General features: G+C 40.8%; 1 protein-coding gene across 1 annotated transcript in view; it reads left to right on the plus strand.

Annotated features, from left to right (window-relative positions):
• pdlim7 (PDZ and LIM domain 7) overlaps nt 1-21720 on the plus strand; it is a 151494-nt gene that overhangs the window by 43327 nt on the left and 86447 nt on the right. The window contains exon 3 of the mRNA XM_073067020.1: nt 12426-12459. Within this exon, the coding sequence (XP_072923121.1) occupies nt 12426-12459 (34 nt within the window). The remainder of the gene's footprint in view (nt 1-12425; nt 12460-21720) is intronic.

Consider the following 21720-nt stretch of genomic DNA (forward strand, 5'->3'; position numbering starts at 1 on the left):
CTCAGTTGAGCATCTAGCCTCTTGCATATATGTCAGAGTTATCTTTACAGGCTCTAGACTTTATAAGAGTGAACAGGCTGGAATCATTTTATGTGCGGTGACTAAGATTAATTTTGGATCAGCCTAGTTGAGGTGTGTTTTTAAGACTAAATGCAAATTAATTGCTGTGAATATTGTAAAAGCAGGTTCTCTTACAGGATGTTACTTTGATTACTGTGATCTGGTGCAAAATCTTTGGCTGTTCTGCAAATGATGACATTTGATTGAGCTAGATTTCAGTAAAATGAAGGAATGGAAGAAAACGTTGGACCAAAAAAATGATCACTATTTATTTAAAAACTCTCCCAGAAACAGGGGCTAGATTTGTCTCTTTGTTGCTACTCCTGCTGAAGAAGTGGTCTGCTGAATGGGAATATAAAGTGTTAGGTGGTGAAGGTTCTTGAAGGAGTATATACCTGGGAGGGCAAATGCCTGTTTTTCTTGGTACATTGTGGTTGCATTACTATGCCTCTCTGTAGAAAGGGCATTAAAATGCTGCAAAATACTATATTGGATACTTTAAAGAAATATCTAAAATCCCATTATTACTGAAAATCTTATTGCAGTCTGGATGAATGTATTTGAATGATATTTGCATTTGAGAATTGGAAGCTTAGTCATTTGATGCAAGAGGGCAGAACCGTGGCTTTATTTCATTGAGAAGATTTGATACACCACCAAAGACTCTTGCGACTATCTACAGATCTATAATGGTGAGCATTCTGACTAGATGAACTATAGCCTGGAATGTGGGTTCCGATGCACAGGATCAGAAGAGGCTGCAGTGGGTTGTAGGTTCATCCAGCTCCATCTTGGGTATAATCCTCCTCACCATCAAATTATCATCAAGAGGTGATGCCTCAAGAAAGCAGCATTCATCATTACCACCTCTTCTTATTACTACCATCAGGAAGGAGTTAGGAGACTGAAGACCCATACTCATTTATTAAAGAACACCCTCCTCCCCTCTGTCATCATATTTCTGAATAGCCCATGAGCTTCATTTTTTGCACTATTTAGTTATTTTGTAATTTCTAATTATGTCAATTCTTTGCACTGTACTGTTGCTGCAAAAACAACAAATTTTATGGCATGTAAGACAGTGATAATAAACCTGATTCTGATGTATTATTGTGGCTGGAAATTTGTTCAAGCAGAGAGGCTTGGGCAGAGGGAAATTCTTTCAGTGATTTAACCATACTGTAGTGATACACATAATTCACTTCTGTCCAAATTGTGCAGGTCTCTGCATGAATATTTGAAGATATCATGTCTTCTGTTTTGAGATGATGGAATGCAAGTGTGGTCTGATTATATTGTGGCATAAAATGTTAATGTAAAGATGATTGGTTTGGAAATTAAGTTGTTTTCCATTTGTGTATAATGTCACTTTCTAAACCATCTATGAATTTTGTTTTATTTTAAATTTTAGAGCAGATGCCATTGGCAAAAACCTATCAATAGATCTTTTCCTAAATCATGATCCAATGATAAACATAGCAGTTATTGTCCTGGCTGTTAAGTAGTACAAAATGTCTTGGCATATTATCAAAATATTTCTGAGGTAGGTGAGAGTAAGGAGCATGTCTGAACTAGCTGACCCTGTGATGCACTGAGCTTCTGGTAGTAGGGCTTAGGGTAGTGTTTATTGGAGAAGTCACAGATCAGCCTTTGCTATTAAACAGACCCTTTTACCAACACTCCAAGTGCAGTTAGTAACTGAGTTGAAATCTGCCTATCTTCCCCCCCCCCCAAACAAAATTTGATTCTATTCTTGAAGGTACACTTTACATTTTAACCTCCTTGTCTGTTTGCCAACACTTCATTTTAAATCTTTGTATAGTCTAATACAGTTTAATACTTCAGATTGTATTTGTAGGACTGAAAGCCAAAAGATAAAAATGTTTATAAAGCTAGATAAGAGAACTGGTATGAGAACTTGTATTTTTTTTTAAAATCAGTGAAGACTAATTTGATGAGGAAGATGCAACTCTGGGGAAACAGGGCATTGAAAAATTTGGGGAAGCACAATGGTCTTTCAATGGAACAATAGATAAATAGTAGAAGAGGGAAAAAAGAAGTAAAGCTGCCTTATGATAGACATTATTCCCTTGCCAACCATGCTTACTGGAAACTTTTTGTGCTTTAAAACTCAACACCCACACCCTATTAGAGTGAAAATTATGAAGCAAATGCCTTGATAAAACCTCGTGAGCAGAAGACACCTGAAGCACCCCACTGGTTAGCCAATCTACTGTCTGAAGAAGATTGCCGTATTAGTAATAACCTTAAACAAAGTGCAACTAATAGGGAATATAGTGATGGGTTTCAATAGGAATCCAGATAAATGCAGAAATTTGTTGGCTTTTGATGAGTGACGGAATGTTTATAATGCACTAATTTGAACACAATCGCTACTGAGCATCACACAGATAGTAAAGCCTGCAAGTGAGTGTTCAGTGGAGAAGTCACAGAAGAACAACTGTGAGAATCCCAAATAAACACTACAATTGTGAGAGATGGTCTAGGTGAACAAAACCCTTTCTGACAAACAAAGAATTATATGTTTTTGATTAGATTAACCTCAACATTATGCTAATTTTTGCACGAGCAATTTAAAGCAAAAAGTCCTTTACCTCCTTTTGGATTATGGTAAGAAACAAAAAGCTGGAGATACTGGCAGTATCGCGGAGTGAGAAGCACTGCTATCAGAGTGAAACACTATTAATTTTACTGGACCTGGCTTGTAGCTCACAGACTAATTTACCCACACTCACTGTTCAGATAAAGAATGATCACTGGCTCACCAAATTGTCAAATCAAATCTTGAATTTTAACAGTGAACCAGCTTCAGATGGTGAAATTGCAGAGGCCCCTCCATATTTGAAACTGGTTTTAAAGAGAAAAGTTACACAAGGAAATGATGTGGCATAAACACAAAAAAATGCAGTAATCACAACAGTAAAGAAAATTTTTAATGAATTAAATAATTAAACTACTTGCCTTCCCCTTTCACTGTTAATCCATGTATTTAAAATACTGTCTGAAATGAATGGGGGGAGGGGTCTCTAATCTTGTGGTAGCATGCTGATACAGAAGAGATCATTTCCCCAGAATAAAGGAGGGGAAGCCCAATAGCCAAGTGTAGTAACTTGGCTGTGTCATCTGTGTAACTTGGTGTCATCTGTCTCTCAAGTTTCAGAGCCCGACGTCATTCAGCAGTGTATGCTCAGAGGTTAAAGTGCAGTTGATAGTAATATTGGAGACCTTTCAAAGATTAGTTGCCTTTCCCTATTGATTATTTTATTGCTCTGTCTGAGGCATTTAACTGACTGTCATTCATTAAAAATACCTTCCCTAAACTAAAGTTTTTGTTTATGTTGTACCCAAGTTGTTGGGTAATGTCTTATCCTGTCTCTATTACTGGTGACGTTATATGGGGGGGGGAAAGGACCCCCCCCCAAAAGGCAAAAATGGGGATCTACAGCATAAAAGGTAAAACAGTCATTTATCCTGGTGACTGTTAAGATTAAAATACTGCAACAGAAGCTATCTTACAGCACTGGAAGGTTTCCCCGTGGTCTGTTTCCTGTTTATAGCATTGCAGACATTAACAGTTTCCTGATGACTTATCAGGGTGTTGGAGCATAATACTTGTACCAATAGTTGCAAATTGTGTCTTAATCACTCATTTTGTAATTACCTTACATAAAAATGCAACCCAGCCTCTCATTTCTACATCCTTGCCCTTTTCAATGTGATATGGCTAATCTGCTCTAGTCCCCAATTCCTTAATCTTGTGAAAATATATCCAACTTCAATTTGGTTACAGTACATCCAATGATCTAGATCCAGCCAGTGCAACTCTATCGTTCAACATTCAAAGAAAATTTATTATCAAAGTACATCTGTTATCATATACTACCATGAGTCATTTTCTTGCAGGCATTCACTTTAAATACAAAGATGCACAATAGAATTAATGAAAAACCACACACAGCAAAGATGGAGATGCAACAAATGTGCAAAGATGACAAACAGTGTAAATACAAAAAAAGAGGAAAAACCCAAAATAATAAATATCAAGAACATGAAATGAAGAGACCTTGAAAGCGAGTCCAGAGATTGTGGGAACCTTTCAATGATGGGCAAGTGAAGTTGAGTCAAGTTATCTTCTTTGGTTCAAGAGCCAAATGGTTGAGAGGTAATAACTGTTTCTGAACCTGGTGGTGTGGGTCCTGAGGCTCCTGTACCTTTCCGATGGCAGCATTGAGAAGAGAGCATGTCCTGTATGATGGCGGTCCTTGATGATTGATGTTGCTTTCCTGCAACTGTGGTCTGTGTAGATGTGCTCAATTGTGGGGAGGTCTTTACCCCTTATGGACTGGACTGTATCCACTATTTTTTTTAGGCTTTTCTATTTAGGGGCTTTGATATTTCCATACTTGGCCATGATGCAGCCAGTCAGTGTACTCTCCACTGAGCAATAAAGAAGTTTGTCAAAGTTTTAGATGTCATGCCAAACCTTTGCAAACTTCTAAGAAAATTGAGGTGCTGCTGTGCTTTTTTCGTAATTGCACTTGCACCCTGAAACCAGGACAGATCCTCTGAAATGATAGTACAGAGGAATTTAAAGTTGCTGACATTTCACCACCTCCGATTCCCTGCTGAGGACTGGCTGATGGACCTCCGGCGTCATCCTCCAGTGGTCAATAATCAGCTCTTTCATTTTGCTGACTTTGAGTGAAAGGTTATAGTTGTGACACTCAGCCAGCCAGATTTTGATAATGATTCGTTACCTCCTTTGATTTGGCTAAGATCAGCGGTGTCATCAGCAAGCTTAAATATGTCGTTGGAGTTTTACTTAGCATCAGAATCAGGTTTATTATCACCGACATGTGACGTCACAAATATAAAGCGAGTAGAGCAGGAGTTAAGCACACAGCCTTGTGATGCATCTGTGCTGACAGAGGTCGTGGAGGAGATGTTGTTGCTAATCTTAACTGACTGGAGTCCGGAAGTGAAGAAATCAAGGATCCAAGCAGCTCCTTAGCAGGAGTTGATATGTTTCATCACCAACGTCTCGAAGTACCGGTACTTGATCACAGTGGATGTAAGTACTACTGGAGGATAGTCTCAACCACTGGTGTGATTGAACCCTACCTGAAATCAGACTGCCAAAGCAAGAAGTTAAAATATCAGTGAACTCTCCAGTCAGCTGACCAATTTAGGCTTTCAGTACTCAGCCAGGTACCCCGTTTGGGCCAGATTCTTTTTCGTGGTTTCACCCTCTTAAAGGATGCTCTCATGTTGGCCTCAGAGACTGAAATCACAGGGTTGTTTGCTGCTTTTGGAGCTTGTGACGGTGCCTCCATGTTTTGTCTCAGCGAGCATAAATGGTGTTGAGCTCATCTGGGAGCAAAACCTTGTTGTCTCATATATCCTTGATTTCACTCTAGTATTTGATCCCTGCCACACTGTTGATTGTCCTTCTGTGATTCAGGTTTGGTTTGGAATTGTCACCTTGCATATGAGATGACTTTCACAGAGTTTGGAACTGGATTGCTTGTATTTTACTTGGTCGCCAAATCTGAATGCCACTGATCTGGTCTCAGCAGATTACCGATCTTTTGGTTCATCCAGGGCGTCTAGTTGGGGAAAGCTCTGAATGATTTTGTGGGGACACGTTCATCCATGACAGACTTTATTGGGTCAGATCCTCTGAGTCCCTGAACTAGTCCGGCAACACCGTAGCCACTCCTCTGCCTTCCATAACCATCTCCTTGCCTCTGGAGCCTTGCTGTTCAGCCTCTGCCTGTACGCAGGTAGGAGGAGGACAGCCAGATAATCGAATTTCCTGAAATATGATTCAGGTATGGAATGGTAGGCATTCCTGATGGTAGGGTACTGGTGGCTGAATATGTTGGGGCCCCTAATGCTGCAGGTGATATGTTAATGATAATTATGCAGAGATTTCTTCAAGCAAGCTTGAGAGAAGTTCATCACAATGATTTGAAAGGCATTTTCAAAGGTGTATGCTCTTTCTTGTTTTCTATTTGCGGCACACAATACATCGAGTGCTTGCTTAACGTCTGCCTTTGGCGGTATGTAAACTGCAATCAGGATCATGGAGGAGAACTCTCTCAGTAAGTAGAATGGATGGCACTTAATCATTAGATGTTTCAGGTTGGGAAAACAAAAGTGCAACAAGAATGCTAGGTCTGAGTATCAAGAAGAGTTTATCATGAAACACATACCCATTTCGAATCCGGGGAATCAAGAAGCCCTTAGGTCTGACCGCTGTATTTGGCTTGTCTGGAGTGGACCATGTCTCTGTGAAATGGAGAAGGAAGCAATTCCTCATTTCCCTCCTCTCCTGCAATTTTGCCCTTGGGTCCCCTATCTTGTTCTCCAGTGACTGTATAATTGCTAATGATGCTGGATGGAGGAAGTTTTACACCCTATCATTTTAATATGGCTTGGTGTCCTCCCTTCCTTCCTCTTTAACGATCATGCTGATGGACTTCCGTCTGCTTAAAGGTGCCGTACTTGTATTACTGAGAGTCAAGATCATCGATCCCTGCAGGAAATTGTAAAATCACTATTTCGTGTAGAACAGTGGTTCCCACCTTTTTTTAATGACATGGATCCTTACCATTAACTGAGGGGTCCATGGACCCCCAGTTGGGAAACCCTGGTTTAGACAATTCAAAAGTATATCATTTAAAGGGAAATTACAGGCTGCAGATTGTAGTTCAGAAATATATCTAAAAATTTTGTGAGCTGCCACAAGATGTTGCCTTGTATTACCATCACCATCTTGAGTTCTCTGGTGTGGAGAATGCCGGGGATTCAGTACCATATGCACTCACCCTCTCCTTTATCTATTAATTATGACTCATTCAAGACATTGTAACCATCTCAACATCGAATCTGTCCATGCACACTTGGATTTTTTTCACTAAGATCCTCCTGCATTCTTCTAAACTGCAAAGAATACAGCTATAACTTATTTTAGTCAGTTGAGGTGACACAGCCCTCTCATTCCCGGATATTAGTCTGGTGATTCTCTGTACTGTCTTCACTCTTAGTGTACAAAACTCCAGTTATAGCCTTCCCAACTGTGGTGAACTAGATATACCTGTCTGACTGCTCCTGTGGCTCCTCCCACAGACCCTGCTGACTGCTCCTGTGGCTCCTCCCACAGACCCCTGTATAAAGGCGACTGTGGGCTGCTGCTCTCCCTCATTTTCCCCAGGATGTAGTGTTGTTTATTCTTCCAGTCAATAAAAGCCAATATCTCGCTTCCTAAGTCTCAGTGTGAGTTATTGATGGTGCATCACCAACACACTGTATAGTTGTAATAAACTCCACTCAAGCATTAAATGACATTAGACCATTTGCCACCCTGATTATTTAATGCACCAGCATGCTTGCATTTCTTTCCTTCCCGCTCTGCTCTAATCATTCATAGTCGTGCTCCAATTAGATAATTTGCCTTTACATTCCACCTACAAAAGTGTATGATTTTGCATTTTCCCCACATTAAACTTCGTTTGCCAAGCTTTTGCCCAGTCATTCAACTTAACCACTTCTTACTGCAGAGTCTTAATATCCTCATTGCAACATATCCTCCCACCGGTTTTCATCAGCAATAGACCTTAGTATTTTATACCTCCTCCTTCACCAGCATTCAGGGCCCCAGATCATCCTTCCAGGTGAGGCAACACTTCGCTTGTGGATCTGTTGGTGTCATATACTGCTCTGTTTTTCCTGCTGAAGCCACCTCTGTTGGTGAGACCCGACATAAATTGGGGGACTACTTCGTCAAGCACCTTCACTCTGTCTGCCACAACAGTTGGGATTTCCTGATGGTCACCTATTTTAATTCTACTTCTCATTACCATTCCAACATGTCAGTCTTGACCTCCTCTACAGCCACGATGAATCCACTCTCAAGAGTTGATGATCAACACCTCATACATCGCCTGGATACCTTTTCCTTCTCCTTGCCTGTCCATAACCTCACACTGGTGCCCCTCCTCTTTTCCTATGATCCATTTTCCTCTCCTGCTTTAGCCCTTTTCCACCTACCACCACCCACCCTCTCACCATATCCCCTCCCCCACTCACCTACATAGCCCCTCTCCTAGTCTCAGCTTTCACCTGCCAGCTTAAATTCCTTCCCCTTCCCAAACCCACCTTATTCTGGTTGCTTCCCCTTTCCTTTCCAGTCCTGATGAAGGGTCCCGGCCTGAAACATTACCAGTTTACTCCGCTGTATTGCTGCTGCCTGACATCCCGAGTTCCTGCAGAATTTTACGTGTTGCTGTGCAATATTAATAGCTGGTTTGTGTCTGGAGCCAGTATCAAGGGGCATGGTTGGGAACAGCAGGAGTTAAAAACCATAGGTAGGTTTGGAGCCAGAGCTGGGTTCCGGAGTGCTTGACTGTTTCATTTGGTTTTGACTGAATACTGAGTTCAACAACTACTTCAAAAATGTTTTTGTATTGTAAAGTAATACTTGCATCATACACCAGAGTGCTCTCTTTAGTTACCTAGTGAGGTAACTGTAGCCTTTGGCCGGGGCAGATGTCAGGTGGTGTCCAACCTTCATGGAGTATTTCTACAATTACCCACGTGCTGGAGTGTGTAGTGGTTAGCAGTGGTGGCCAAGTCATTGCCTATCTGCTCCTGACTTCCTGCTCAACTCCTTTCTCCTGCTGCATATGTAGCAAGAGGCTCTTTTCTCTCCCTCCCCCATCCTGTGAGCTGCTTGGTTCTTGCTCTTTTCATCATGACCCAGCGCAGACATCAACCTCCATGCTGGCTTTGCCGAGAGCCCTCTACTGCCGATCTCCACAGAGAATAGCCACGTCTGCCATCCTTTGTTCCTGCACTCCTGGACTTAAGGACTGGTACTTCAGGGCCTTCCCCTCATGATCCTCCTCACATCCTTCCTCCATTGAAGGAATTGAAACATGATTTCCTTTGTTCAATGAACTAGCCAATTTAATGCAGTCACATGTGTGAATGTTGTGAATGTTTCATCCCCAAGCATTCCATCGGTTTGAGAGGTTGCTATGCAGCCCCTCGGTGTTGTTGCGGGGTTCCTAGGGTTCTTCTCCACAGAGGCTTTTCTGTGACAATCCAAATCTTCACTTCATTTCTCCTTAGAATATGCCAGTCAGCAGCATTAATTTGCAGATGTCACCTCGCAGACCTAGTTGATGTTCCAGTAGCAGTTGAGCTTTATTTAAGTATGTGTCTGTGAAAACAGTCTGAGCACAGTCCTTATGTTGTGCAGCTCCTTGGGATGAACCTCACCTCCTTTTTAGACTTTCCTGGCAAACATAAAGAAGTGGATGGCAGCTTAATCTACAACTTAGCTAACGAGGGCAACGTATGCATGGATTTTAGACTTCGATTTTTATGAAAGATCTGATAGGGGTGCCCCTTCTGGCCACCTGTCAGGCAGGGGCTCAGTACCCTTTTAAGAGCTCTGCTGATGTATTCTGCAACATGACTTTGACAGTCTGATTGGGGAACCATTCATGGTATCCACCAGGTCCTTCTCCCACGGAGGTTTCTGGAAGTCCATGCAGATTACTGCATGATAACGAAACCCAATTTCCCTCGGGATCAATAAAGTATGTCTGTCTGTCTGATTGTCTTGTTGCTCACAGTTATTACCTGCAAATGCAGGAGGAGCTGTCATGATCCAATTGAATAGACTCTTCTGTTGGAAAAATGATCAGAAATGCCCTTTTGAACACCAGGGACAGATAGAATCTCTGCAATGGCTTCCGTAAATTCCTCTTGGTGTAGCAACAATTTCTCTGTTTTCCTAACTTTACACTGGCTAATGTTGGTGAGAAACAATTGGAATTACAATGGATTCCAATTAACTGGGACACATCGAGACCTGTACATTTTGTCCCAGTTAGCCGAAATTTCATGGAAATAGTTAAAAACGTGTTTAAAAATGACAAACTGAGTAACAAATTATGTATTTAAATGGATTCAGAACTAATTAGAATGCTAACCAAAAGTGCTACTTTAAAACTGTATTGGTTCCTAATACATATGATGGAAGGATTGACCCAGCATGCACAATAAACCAAATCAGTGCAGACACTTAGTGCAGATGAAGGACTGCCTTCATGCAATGCTTCAGACAGTTACACCCTCCAAATCTTCATTTCAATGAAATATTCAAGATGATTGTCGATATCTTTAAAGTCATTGTAGTTCTTAACTTGTTGAAGTAGTGCAATCATTTCATTTTCACTCTTGGCTGTTTTTGGCATCTACAAGCTTGAATGCCTGAAACTGCAATGAGCAAAATAGTTGTGGATTGCCTTAATGACAAAAATCACCGTTTGCTGAACACGAACAGATGCAACTGATGTTATTTTAAAACTGTTCACTCTAAGCACTGTGTGGCAACTAACGGCCACACAAGGGTGCTCGACTGATGATAGTTAGAACCTGTTCGCAACAGTCTCTTGCCTAAATGTCACAAATAAATGAAGGGAAACCCAGCAATTTTATTGATTAGTTTTTGTTATTTATCAGTTATACCAAATAAGCGACTGTCCCGATTAAGCAATGGCGCAAGTAACCGGAGTCCACTTTGTTTGAATGTTGTCACTGACCTTCAGTACACAAGTAAATTGTTGAGATGGTCTTGCAGTGAGTCCTATTTTTGCATACACTTCAGAGTCGTGCTCTATTTACAATAGTCATTTCATGGCGCTGCAGAATTAATACCTGTCTCTGGAAAATGCTGCACAAAAGAGCACATTTGAGAATTTACTCAAAGCTTCCTTGAAGTAATAAGTACACTTGTTGACTTTTGGGAACCGGTGGCTCATGACCACTCATAGTGAAGACGATGAGACAGAGCTTTGAGGCTGCATGACAGGAGGATGAAGAAATCCTGCATACGTGATAGAAGGAAAGCATCACCTCACAGACTCTGCCTTTGTGCATCAAGTTAGCTTACACTGCTCTCTCTGGGGAGGTGTCTGCGTTTCCTACATAGCCTTTGTTAACCAACTTAGAACCCACAAAATTAGACTGGAGGCAAACCTTCCTTGATCCTGAGAATTGAGGAAGAGGAACCGAAGGTTTGTGTTCAATAAACTTAAATATATATCAATGTATATATCATACACACGCATATATGTGACTTACCACCCAGGCAGGATACAGGCAGAGATTAGGATCAAGCTCTCTCTGGGGAGGCATCTGCATTTCCCACATGATCTTCGTTAACCAACTCAGAACCCACAAAATTAGAGTGGAAGCAAGCCACTCTAATCATAAACCATGTAGATGCTCCTAAAATTAAAAAAAAAGTTTCATTTGTGTAATGGATTTGATAAACAGTATGAGAAAGAGAATATGTATTTAAAAGAAAAAGCTTGCACGAATGTAACAAATATAAGAAATCTATTATACATTATAAGAAAGAAGTGTAAGTTGCAGTTAAGCGATTTAAACGCTGATGAGAAACCCTTACACACTTTAGTATAGTTAGTTTGTATTTTTGATACCTATCAGCTAAGTAATTTTGATTAGTCCTTCATTCAGAAGGTTTCTCTATTAATGGTCTGTAATACTTTACTGAAGCTCCAGCCTAAGTTAAATGTTCAAGCATTTTGGAGCATATAGCTTCATCATGCCACAAACCAAATTTGGATCAGAAATTAAGATTTAGGGAGCCATTGTGATATGATATAAAATATCTCTACAGTATTATCAAACATAGTTGAAACCAATTGACTGGATCAGGAGGCTTTTGTGATTAGTCTTAACATTTTTTCAGCTTTTTTTTACTCTGCTCTGACCTTTCTGGTATCAGTAATTTAGGTTCTGAACCGGAGAACCCAAGGTTTGGTTTACATGATGTCCCTTTATTTAGTGTGTATTGGAGATCTGTAGCAGGTTATTGGTTCTATTAGCATCAGCCAATTTTCCTGTTGGTGCTTGGAGTTTATTTGCAAAATCGACCTCCCTGTCTAGAATATGGGCATTGATTCACATTCGCATCTTTAGACTTCTAATAACTCATTTGACATTCTGTGGTATAACGTCAATGGATTATCCTCTGACACCTTTTCAAGGTATTGATTCAGGAATTCAAATGTTAATGGTTCAGTGTCTGACTGAAATATGTGACCTTGCAATATCTTGCAGTCTCATTCCTTTAAATGAAATACTTAATTGCATCAATTATTCCTATAAAGAATGATTCATCATGCAATTTAACAGGATGGTGCGTTTTGGTACCACATCCCCTGTGGTATATAATTTTGTATTGAACTTTAACTTGGGATATATTGCAACACTAACTCCCTTTTTGTTCTTTATCTTCTCAGAGCTCATCGTTCCTCCGGCAGCTGTGATGAGAAGGTATAGTGGATAAATACGTTTGATAAAGTATTAGTATTTTATACATTTATCATAATCATCATAAATGAAAGCAGGCCGATTATTAAGTAATTACATATCGGTGTAACTTCATTTGCTTGTGTTGTCAATAAAAGCTCCCATTTATGATATTTAAAAAAATCATATTCATTGAAAATGGAGTCTAACATTCCTCTTTACTATGCATGTATCCCCAGGCCATAGATTTTTGATTTCCTCTGCATTTATGCTTGGATATCTTGGTATTAGTAAAAACACTACACTGTTGATACGAAATATGATATAACCTTGGGTTATACTCAGATGAATACAGATTAAAATTATATTTGTAAACTGGATTGCAGTTAAATGAGGAGATCAACACTTTAAATAATGGAAATTGCTTTTTAAACCGTAGTGATTCCCAATACATTGACTAGCATTCTTAATCAATATATTGCTCACCATTGGTTTTGCTCTGTCTATATCTGTTTTGAATGAGTTATAATTTAGGCACAAAACTTTGGAGAAAGTTACCACTTACTGCTTTGCTAAATGCACACAGTGCTCTTTTACCTGATTGCATTACAGCATCAGTTTGTAATGCTTAAATGCTTATTGACAGCCATCTTCTTCATCCTGTTCAGTGAACATTGAAAAGATTAGTGTTTTTGATCTTCTTGAGGGCAATTAAGCAAGCCAGAGTTGAGTTATTTACATTTTGGGATCTGGGTGTGTCTGGCAAGGCAGTATTTATTTAGGTATCCCTTAATGACCTTGAACTGGTGGTGACATGTCATCTGAGACTACTGCAGTCATTCTGCTGAGGTTACTCCCACAGAGTGGGCACGTGTTACGGGATTTCAATCCAGTAACAATGGAAAAATTGTCAAGATGGTGTGCAGCTTGGAAGGGGACACCCCAAGTGATTGTATTCAGTATAGCTGTGTTTTGTTTTTGATGATGGAATCTAGCCAGTGCTGTTGGAGTGGTCTGTGTAGGTAACTACAGTACACTCTGTAACCAGCATGGACTGGTGATGGAGGAAAGGTGCATTTGAGGCAGTGGTTAGGGTCCTAAGCAAATGGGCTGCTTTGACTTGGTGTCAAGCTTCCTAAAAGCAAATCTGCAATTATCCAGGCAAGTAGACAAAATTTAATCATAATCTAGGTTTGTCTGCAGGATAGTGGTCAGGTTTTGCTCACCACAGAATATTCAAGTTCTCAAAATATTCATGTGGCTATGTACTTACATGTGTGAACATTTTTAAAAAACACATTAAATTCTAGAAATACTCAGCAAGTAATCATCTTTTGGAGTGAAATGGTTAACATTTCACTTTTACAGTTTCTACAATTTTTAAAATTTATGTTTTTTTGTTTTTTTTTTCATTCTAGCTGCTCCCATTTACTCAGTGACCAGATAACCATATTTATGGTTTATTGTCAAGGTCACTCTGGATTACCTGATCAGAGACGTTCTCCCTACCAGCTCTCCCTCCACACTACTGCTTCTTTCTGTCCTAGTTTTGACAAAGGAATTTTGACTTGAAACATGTAATCCTGTTTCTTTTCTCATAGTTGCAGTCTGACCTGCATATTCCTTTGTTTTTGGTTATTGTGGCTGGTTAGTTGATCCAGTGATGATTCTGTCATGTACAACATAAAAATGCATTGAAAATCTAGAGAACACCGGTGGTTCCACTCCCTTGTTGGAGATCATCATTGACTCACATTTCTGTGGTGTGAATGTTACTTTCCACGCAGTCTTGTGTTTGAGTGGTGCCTTGATCTTGTCTCATGCAGGCATGGACTGCTTCATGTGCCGAAGATTTGTAAATAGAATTGAACTGTGCCGTTATCAGCTTATTTTGACTTGTTGATGAAAGATTATTGAAGCATTGGAAGGTGGTTGTCATGGCAATGCAATGCTTGACCTCAAACAACCATAATAAAATTCTTTCTTTGTGAGGTATGACTCCATCCTCTGGAGTATATTGTTCCATATCTCATGCATCATTTGTACACCAAACTTGTCCACACCCACATTTTTGAATCATAGTTTTAATTCAGAAGTCCTTAATATATTGAACATTTAGTTCTATGAAAATAAACTGAAGTTTTAAGGTTAGATAAATATTTTGTGTCCCCTTGATAGAACTAATGGACTTGAGATAGTATTTTGTAGAGGCTTCGAGTGCAATATGGAAAGGGATGGAGAAATAACAACTCGAGTTATTATTGAATACTGTTTACTTTTCTGAAACCTTGTTTAACATTATTAATTATTTACATACCAAAAGGAGTGGTTCATTTATGCACAAATCAAAGTCCCAAGTATTAATTATGTTTCTGCTAACAAGAGACAAAAACATTGAACATAAAGGGCTAAATCCTTTGCGACAACACACAGGAAATGCTGACGGGATTCAGCAGATTGCATGGCTTCTATGGAAATAAATAAACAGTCAGCATTTCAGGCCAAGACCTTTCATCAGGACTGGAAAGGAAGGGGGAAGGAACCAGAATAAGAAGGTGGGGGGAGGGGAACGAGTACAATCGAGAAGGTGATAGGTGAAGATGGGTGGGGGAGGGGGGAATGAAATAAGTAGATGGGAGGTGATAGGAAAGGTAAAGAGCTGGAGAAGAAGGAATCTGATAAGACAGGAGAATTGACCTTGGGGGTAAGGGATGAGGGGGCACCAGACAGAGGTAATGGGCAGGTGAGGAAAAGAGTGGAGGTAAGAGGGGAGCTAGAGTGAGGAATTGACAAAGAGGGAAGGGGAGTGGGAAAATCACCGGAAGTTAGAGAAATTGATGTTCATGCCATCAGGACAACTTGGAGTAGCTGGCAGGTTGCTGGGGTATTTTGTAGAACAGAGACAATGGAATACAAGTACATACAGTAGTTCCCTGAATAACACTGATAATGTAAGTGAGCATGGTCTTTTTTTCCCAGATTTCTTTCTAAATATGAAAGGCTTAGATTTATCGGTAGCGAGCGAAGGGTTTAAAGAGGACCTGAGGGGTTATGTTCTCACACAGGGTTGTGGGTAGGTAGAATGATCTGGCAGAAATAGTGATAAGAGGTGGGTAAAATTACAACTTTGAAAGACCTTTTCTCCTCCAGTACAGAGCCACACTCACCCCTCAGCAATCGCTTCAATGCTTCAACCTCCCTCGTCGCTTTAATCAGCGAACAATGGGAGCTTTAGTTGGCGATATGGAGCCAAACATCGGCTCGTGCCTCGTCCTGCTGCCTGTTCACCACGGGGTTCCCGTACACTGCCTCTCTGGAATCCTGTCAACTGCCCACGTCACTGCCCTTCAAGTGTGAAGTGCAGGTCTGACCTCGGTAGGTCTCGGCAATGCTTTGATCATTAATCACTTTAAAAACCTGCCTGAGACACAGCAGCCAGTCACTTCCCAAACGCCCAATAAGTGGCGAGGAACTGGCAAGCTTTCTTCTTGGTAATGGAATCCACTGAGATTGTGATTCCATCTAGAGTCTGCCCACTGGAGCATGATGTGACCCAAAGGGTCACAGTTGTAAGGAAAAGAACAGTGCTGTAACAACCGGATCAGCAGACATTTTTGCGGATCTGCAGATCCCGATGTGTCAGTCTATGTAGTAGAATGGGTTCAGACAGCACAGTCTCCCATTTCCTCTATCATAGAGATCTTAAACAGCAGCAAGCAGGAGAGACCAGACCAGCCACTGAATTTGGAGGAGATGACAAACTTGTTTTCATCCCTTAAACTGAATCAAACTTCCAAAAACTGAGTTGTTGGGACTGGATCGGCCCAGACCTGTTTGGTGTGCACAGCGCATTTTCTCATTGGCAGTGTGTCAAAATCCATGGGGAAGGGCATCATCATCGTTGTATGCAATCAGAAAGAGGAGAGAGCCAGTCGATGGCAGCCCAGTTCACTGTTGAATGTGGACACAGGATCCAAGGTCATCGCCAGACAGATCACGTCTGTTCTGGGATACGTATTCTGGTACAGCCGACTAGACCTACGGTGTACTTAGCAGAAAAATCTCTGACTGTCCTGCATTGTTTAGAGAGTGAGGAAAGAAGAGGCACACTTAACTGGATAGCTGAGGCAAGATATTTGACAGGATATTACTCGTGTAATGGAAAAACACGCTCTCCAAGGTAGGCTTTGGGGAGGGAATAGAGAACTGGTCCTACCTGCTCGCTAATAGTGGTCTAATCAATGGGTGGGAGACAGGTTTCCCCATCAATTCTGGAGTCAGACAAATTTGCCCTATCTCTCTCGGCTGTTATCATGCAGTATTTCTAAATAAAATAAGGTAAATAAAGAGTGGTGTTAATGCCAGGCAGTAGGCAAACTCAGATCAAAATCTCCCTGTTCACACACAATGTTGCTGTCTACTACTTGGATCCAAGGTCAAGTCCCATCATAGATCAGCATCTGTGACCAGTCTCAACTTGTCCTCCACCCTTTCACAGTTCAGTCTGGCTACCTGAAGATAATGGGGATCTTGTTCAGAGGAGCCAGGGTGTGTGCAAAAAGTGGCACAAGTATATAAGCAAGGTCTATTTTAAAAACTGGAAATGGAAGGCTTCACTGGCAGGTAAGAAGGATTAGAAACAAAGATTAGCTTTATTTGTCACATCAGGAAAGGTGCCTTAAGTGGATGAAGCACAGTAGGTGGAAGTTCCAATCTGGAATAAACAGAGGTACACTGCAGACAATGGTTGTTGATTAGAAGAAGCCCAGTCAGTTTGTGGGGAACGTGTGTTTGAATTTTGGGGAGGATTGTGATCTTAATATTTGGACCAGACCAGATCATGGGAATACAGTATGAGCTCTAAATATGAGTTGAGGAACTGATTGACTGTTATGATCAGAGAACATTAGGATCATGATCACGCTCGAATGTTGGGAGATGGAAAATCCAAAGAAACACAAGGAACCTTTTGTACAGTTCTTACATGAGGCTTAATGTGATTGTCTCCAATGTGGTCTCTGATCCCTGATGGTAGCCTTTAAGTTTCCATTAAACAGATGTCTCCTGCCTTGTTTGAAAACCTAAATATTATTATGGCAAGATGCAACACAGAAACAGGCTCTTCAACCTATCGAGCCTGCAGGAGCCATTTTATAAAAATCCAACATTTGTCCCTTCTTTTCTGTCCACATTATCTGACTCCATGCAAATCTACCACTAACCTGCACACTCAGAATAATTTCCATTGGCCAATTTAACCTACCAACATATCTGTTTTGGGATGTGGGAGGGAAAAAGGAGAATGTGGATGAAATGCATGTGCTCATAGGGAGAATGTACCGACTCCACGTGTACTGTACCAAAAGTCAGAATTTACCCTTGGGCTCTGGCACTGGGCCAGACCTGTTTGGGGGTTGCATCATTAAGATAAGTGAAATGTGTGTACAATGGATCATGGCTTCATTTGGGAAATAATAAATAAATACATAGAAACATAGAAAATAGGTGCAGGAGTAGGCCATTCGGCCCTTCGAGCCTGCACCGCCATTCAGTATGATCATGGCTGATCATCCAACTCAGAACCCTGTACCTGCTTTCTCTCCATACCCCCTGATCCCGTTAACCACAAGGGCCATATCTAACTTCCTCTTAAGTATAGCCAGTGAACCGGCCTCAACTGTTTCCTGTGGCAGAGAATTCCACAGATTCACCACTCTCTGCGTGAAGAAGTTTTTCCTCATCTCGGTCCTAAAAGGCTTCCCCATTATCCTTAAACTGTGACCCCTCGTTCTGGACTTCCCCAACATCGGAAACAATCTTCCTGCATCTAGCCTGTCCAATCCCTTTAGAATTTTATACATTTCAATAAGATCCCCCCTCAATCTTCTAAATTCCAGTGAATATAAGCCTAGTCAATCCAGTCTTTCTTCATATGAAAGTCCTGCCATCCCAGGAATCAATCTGCTGAACCTTCTCTGTACTCCCTCTATGGCAAGAATGTCTTTCCTCTGATTAGGGGACCAAAACTGCACACAATATTCTAGGTGCGGTCTCACCAAGGTCTTGTACAACTGCAGTAGAACCTCCCTGCTCCTGTACTCAAATCCTTTTGCTATGAATGCCAACATACCATTTGCCTTTTTCACCGCCTGCTGTACCTGCATGCCCACCTTCAATGACTGGTGTACAATGACACCCAGGTCTCGTTGCATCTCCCCTTTTCCTAATCAGCCACCGTTCAGATAATAATCTATTTTCCTGTTCTTGCAACCAAAGTGGATAACCTCACATTTATCCATATTAAATTGCATCTGCCATGAATTTGCCCACTCACCTAACCTATCCAAGTCACCCTGCATCCTCTTAGCATCCTCCTCACAGCTAACACCGCTGCCCAGCTTCGTGTCATCCGCAAACTTGGAGATGCTGCATTTAATTCCCTCGTCTAAATCATTAATATATATTGTAAACAACTGGGGTCCCAGCACTGAGCCTTGCGGTACCCCACTAGTCACTGCCTGCCATTCTGAAAAGGTCCCGTTTACTCCAACTCTTTGCTTCCTGTCTGCCAACCAATTCTCTATCCACATCAATACCATACCCCCAATACCATGTGCTTTAAGTTTGCACACTAATCTCCTGTGTGGGACCTTGTCAAAAGCCTTTTGAAAATCTAAATATACCACATCCACTGGCTCTCCCCTATCCACTCTACTAGTTACATCTTCAAAAAATTCTACAAGATTCGTCAGACATGATTTTCCTTTCACAAATCCATGCTCACTTTGGCTGATGATTTCACCTCTTTCCAAATATGCTGTTATCACATCTTTGATAACCGACTCTAGCATTTTCCCCACCACCGATGTCAGACTAACCGGTCTATAATTCCCCGGTTTCTCTCTCCCTCCTTTTTTAAAAAGTGGGGTTACATTAGCCACCCTCCAATCCTCAGAAACTAATCCAGAATCTAAGGAGTTTTGAAAAATTATCACTAATGTATCCACTATTTCTTGGGCTACTTCCTTAAGCACTCTGGGATGCAGACCATCTGGCCCTGGGGATTTATCTGCCTTTAATCCCTTCAATTTGCCTAACACCACTTCCCTACTAACATGTATTTCCCTCAGTTCCTCCATCTTACTAGACCCTCGGTCCCTTACTATTTCCGGAAGATTATTTATCTTCTTCTTAGTGAAGACAGAATCAAAGTAGTTATTCAATTGGTCTGCCATGTCTTTATCCCCTATGATCAATTCACCTGTTTGTGACTGTAAAGGACCTACATTTGTCTTGACCAATCTTTTTCTTTTCACGTATCTATAAAAGCTTTTACAGTCAGTTTTTATGTTCCCTGCCAGCTTTCTCTCATAATCTTTTTTCCCTTTCCTAATTAAGCCCTTTGTCCTCCTCTGCTGGTCTCTGAATTTCTCCCAGTTCTCAGGTGTGCCACGTTTTTTTTTTGCTAATTTATATGTTTCTTCTTTGGACTTGATACTATCCCTATTTCCCTTGTCAGCCATGGGTGCACTACCTTCCCTGGTTTATTCTTTTGCCAAACTGGGATGAACAATTGTTGTAGTTCATCCATGCGATCTTTAAATGCTTGCCATTTCATATCCACTGTCAACCCTTTATGTATCATTTGCCAGTCTATCTTAACTAATTCACGTCTCATACCTTCAAAGTTACCCTTCTTTAAGTTCAGAACCTTTGTTTCAGAATTAACTATGTCACTCTCCATCTTAATGAAGAATTCCACCATATTATGGTCACTCTTACCCAAGTACACAACTCTTATACAACTGATATTAGTTACAAAACCAATCCAAGCTAAAAGGTTGTACATCATTCAATTTCTGGGTAACCATGCAAAAGGTTACAAAGGGGAAACTTTTTCATATGGAGAGTGGTGCTTATATGGAATGAGCTGCCAGAGGTGCTGGTAGAGTTGGAGCAATACAAGCATTTAAAAGATGCTTGGACAGGTTGATGGATATGAAAGATTTAGAGGGGTATGGGCTAAATGTAGAAAAATGGGAATAGCTTAAGTAGACAACTCTCTGGCATGGACAAATTGGGTTGTTTTCTATGTTTTAATACTGCTGACACTTTATAAGGCATCAGTGTGACTGTACTTGGAGTATTGTGAGCAGTTTTGGGCCCCTTATATAAGAAAAGATGTACTGCCATGAGAGGGGATCTAGAGGAGGTTCTCTGGAATGTTTCTGGGAATAAAACAGTTAAAATAGAAGGAGCAATTGATGGCTCTGACCCTGTACTCACTGGAATTTAGAAGTATAGGGAGGGTGAATCTTGTTGAAACCTTTCGAATATTGAAAGGGTGGGTGATAGAGTGGGTGAAGATGTAGCCTATAGTGAGAGAGTCTAGTAGCAGAGGGTACAGCCTCAGAATAGAGAGACGTCCATTTAGAACAGAGATGAGGAGGAATTTCTTTAGCCATAGGGTGGTGAATTTTTGGAATTCATTGCTGCAGATGGCTATGGAAGCCAATTCATTGGGCATATTGGATCATTCTTGATTAGTCAGGGCATCAAAGGTTATGGGGAGAAAGCAGGAGAATGTAGTTGAGAGGGAAAATAAATCAGCCATGGTAAAGCAGATTTGATGGACTGAATGGCCTAACTCTGCTCCTATGTCTTATGGTCTTATGATATATGAAGAAAATGTGTCACCACAGAATGACAATGCAGAGTGCACTTCAGGATGGATATGTAGTCAAATAATCAATTTTGTCAATTCATCTTGCTCACTAGCAATCTGATTTGAAAATGTGCATACAAGTCTCAAAATGAGATGTATTACTTATGCTTCAGTGTCTTTTATTAAACGCAGAAGCACTGAAAAGACAAACATCTTTTAAACTATGTTCTTTAAAAAGTTAAGTGCTATGGCAGAACACTTCTCTCTGCTTTTGTTATTTCTGGACTTCTCATGCTCTTGTAGCTTCTTTCCTTCCACCACGCTGCATATTCTGTCTCATCCTGTCTCCTGACTTGCATCAAATGTCATTCCCATGAAATCACCGACCAAACAGTATTCCTGGTTTGGCAGAATCTCAAAGATTAAAAATACTTGGCCTTGCCTCCAATTCCCTCCATGGTTTTGCCCCTCCCTATTTGTGTAATTTCTTCAAGCTCACAGACTTTGTGCTTCTCTAGTTCTGACTTCTTACAATCTTAATTGCTTTACTATTGATTTTTTTCTTTGTTCTCAAATTCCCTCCCTAATCTCCTCTTCAATTATATTACATTAAAACTCAG

The sequence above is a fragment of the Hemitrygon akajei genome, chromosome 15 (assembly GCF_048418815.1).
Source record: "Hemitrygon akajei chromosome 15, sHemAka1.3, whole genome shotgun sequence".
Taxonomy (NCBI): domain Eukaryota; kingdom Metazoa; phylum Chordata; class Chondrichthyes; order Myliobatiformes; family Dasyatidae; genus Hemitrygon; species Hemitrygon akajei.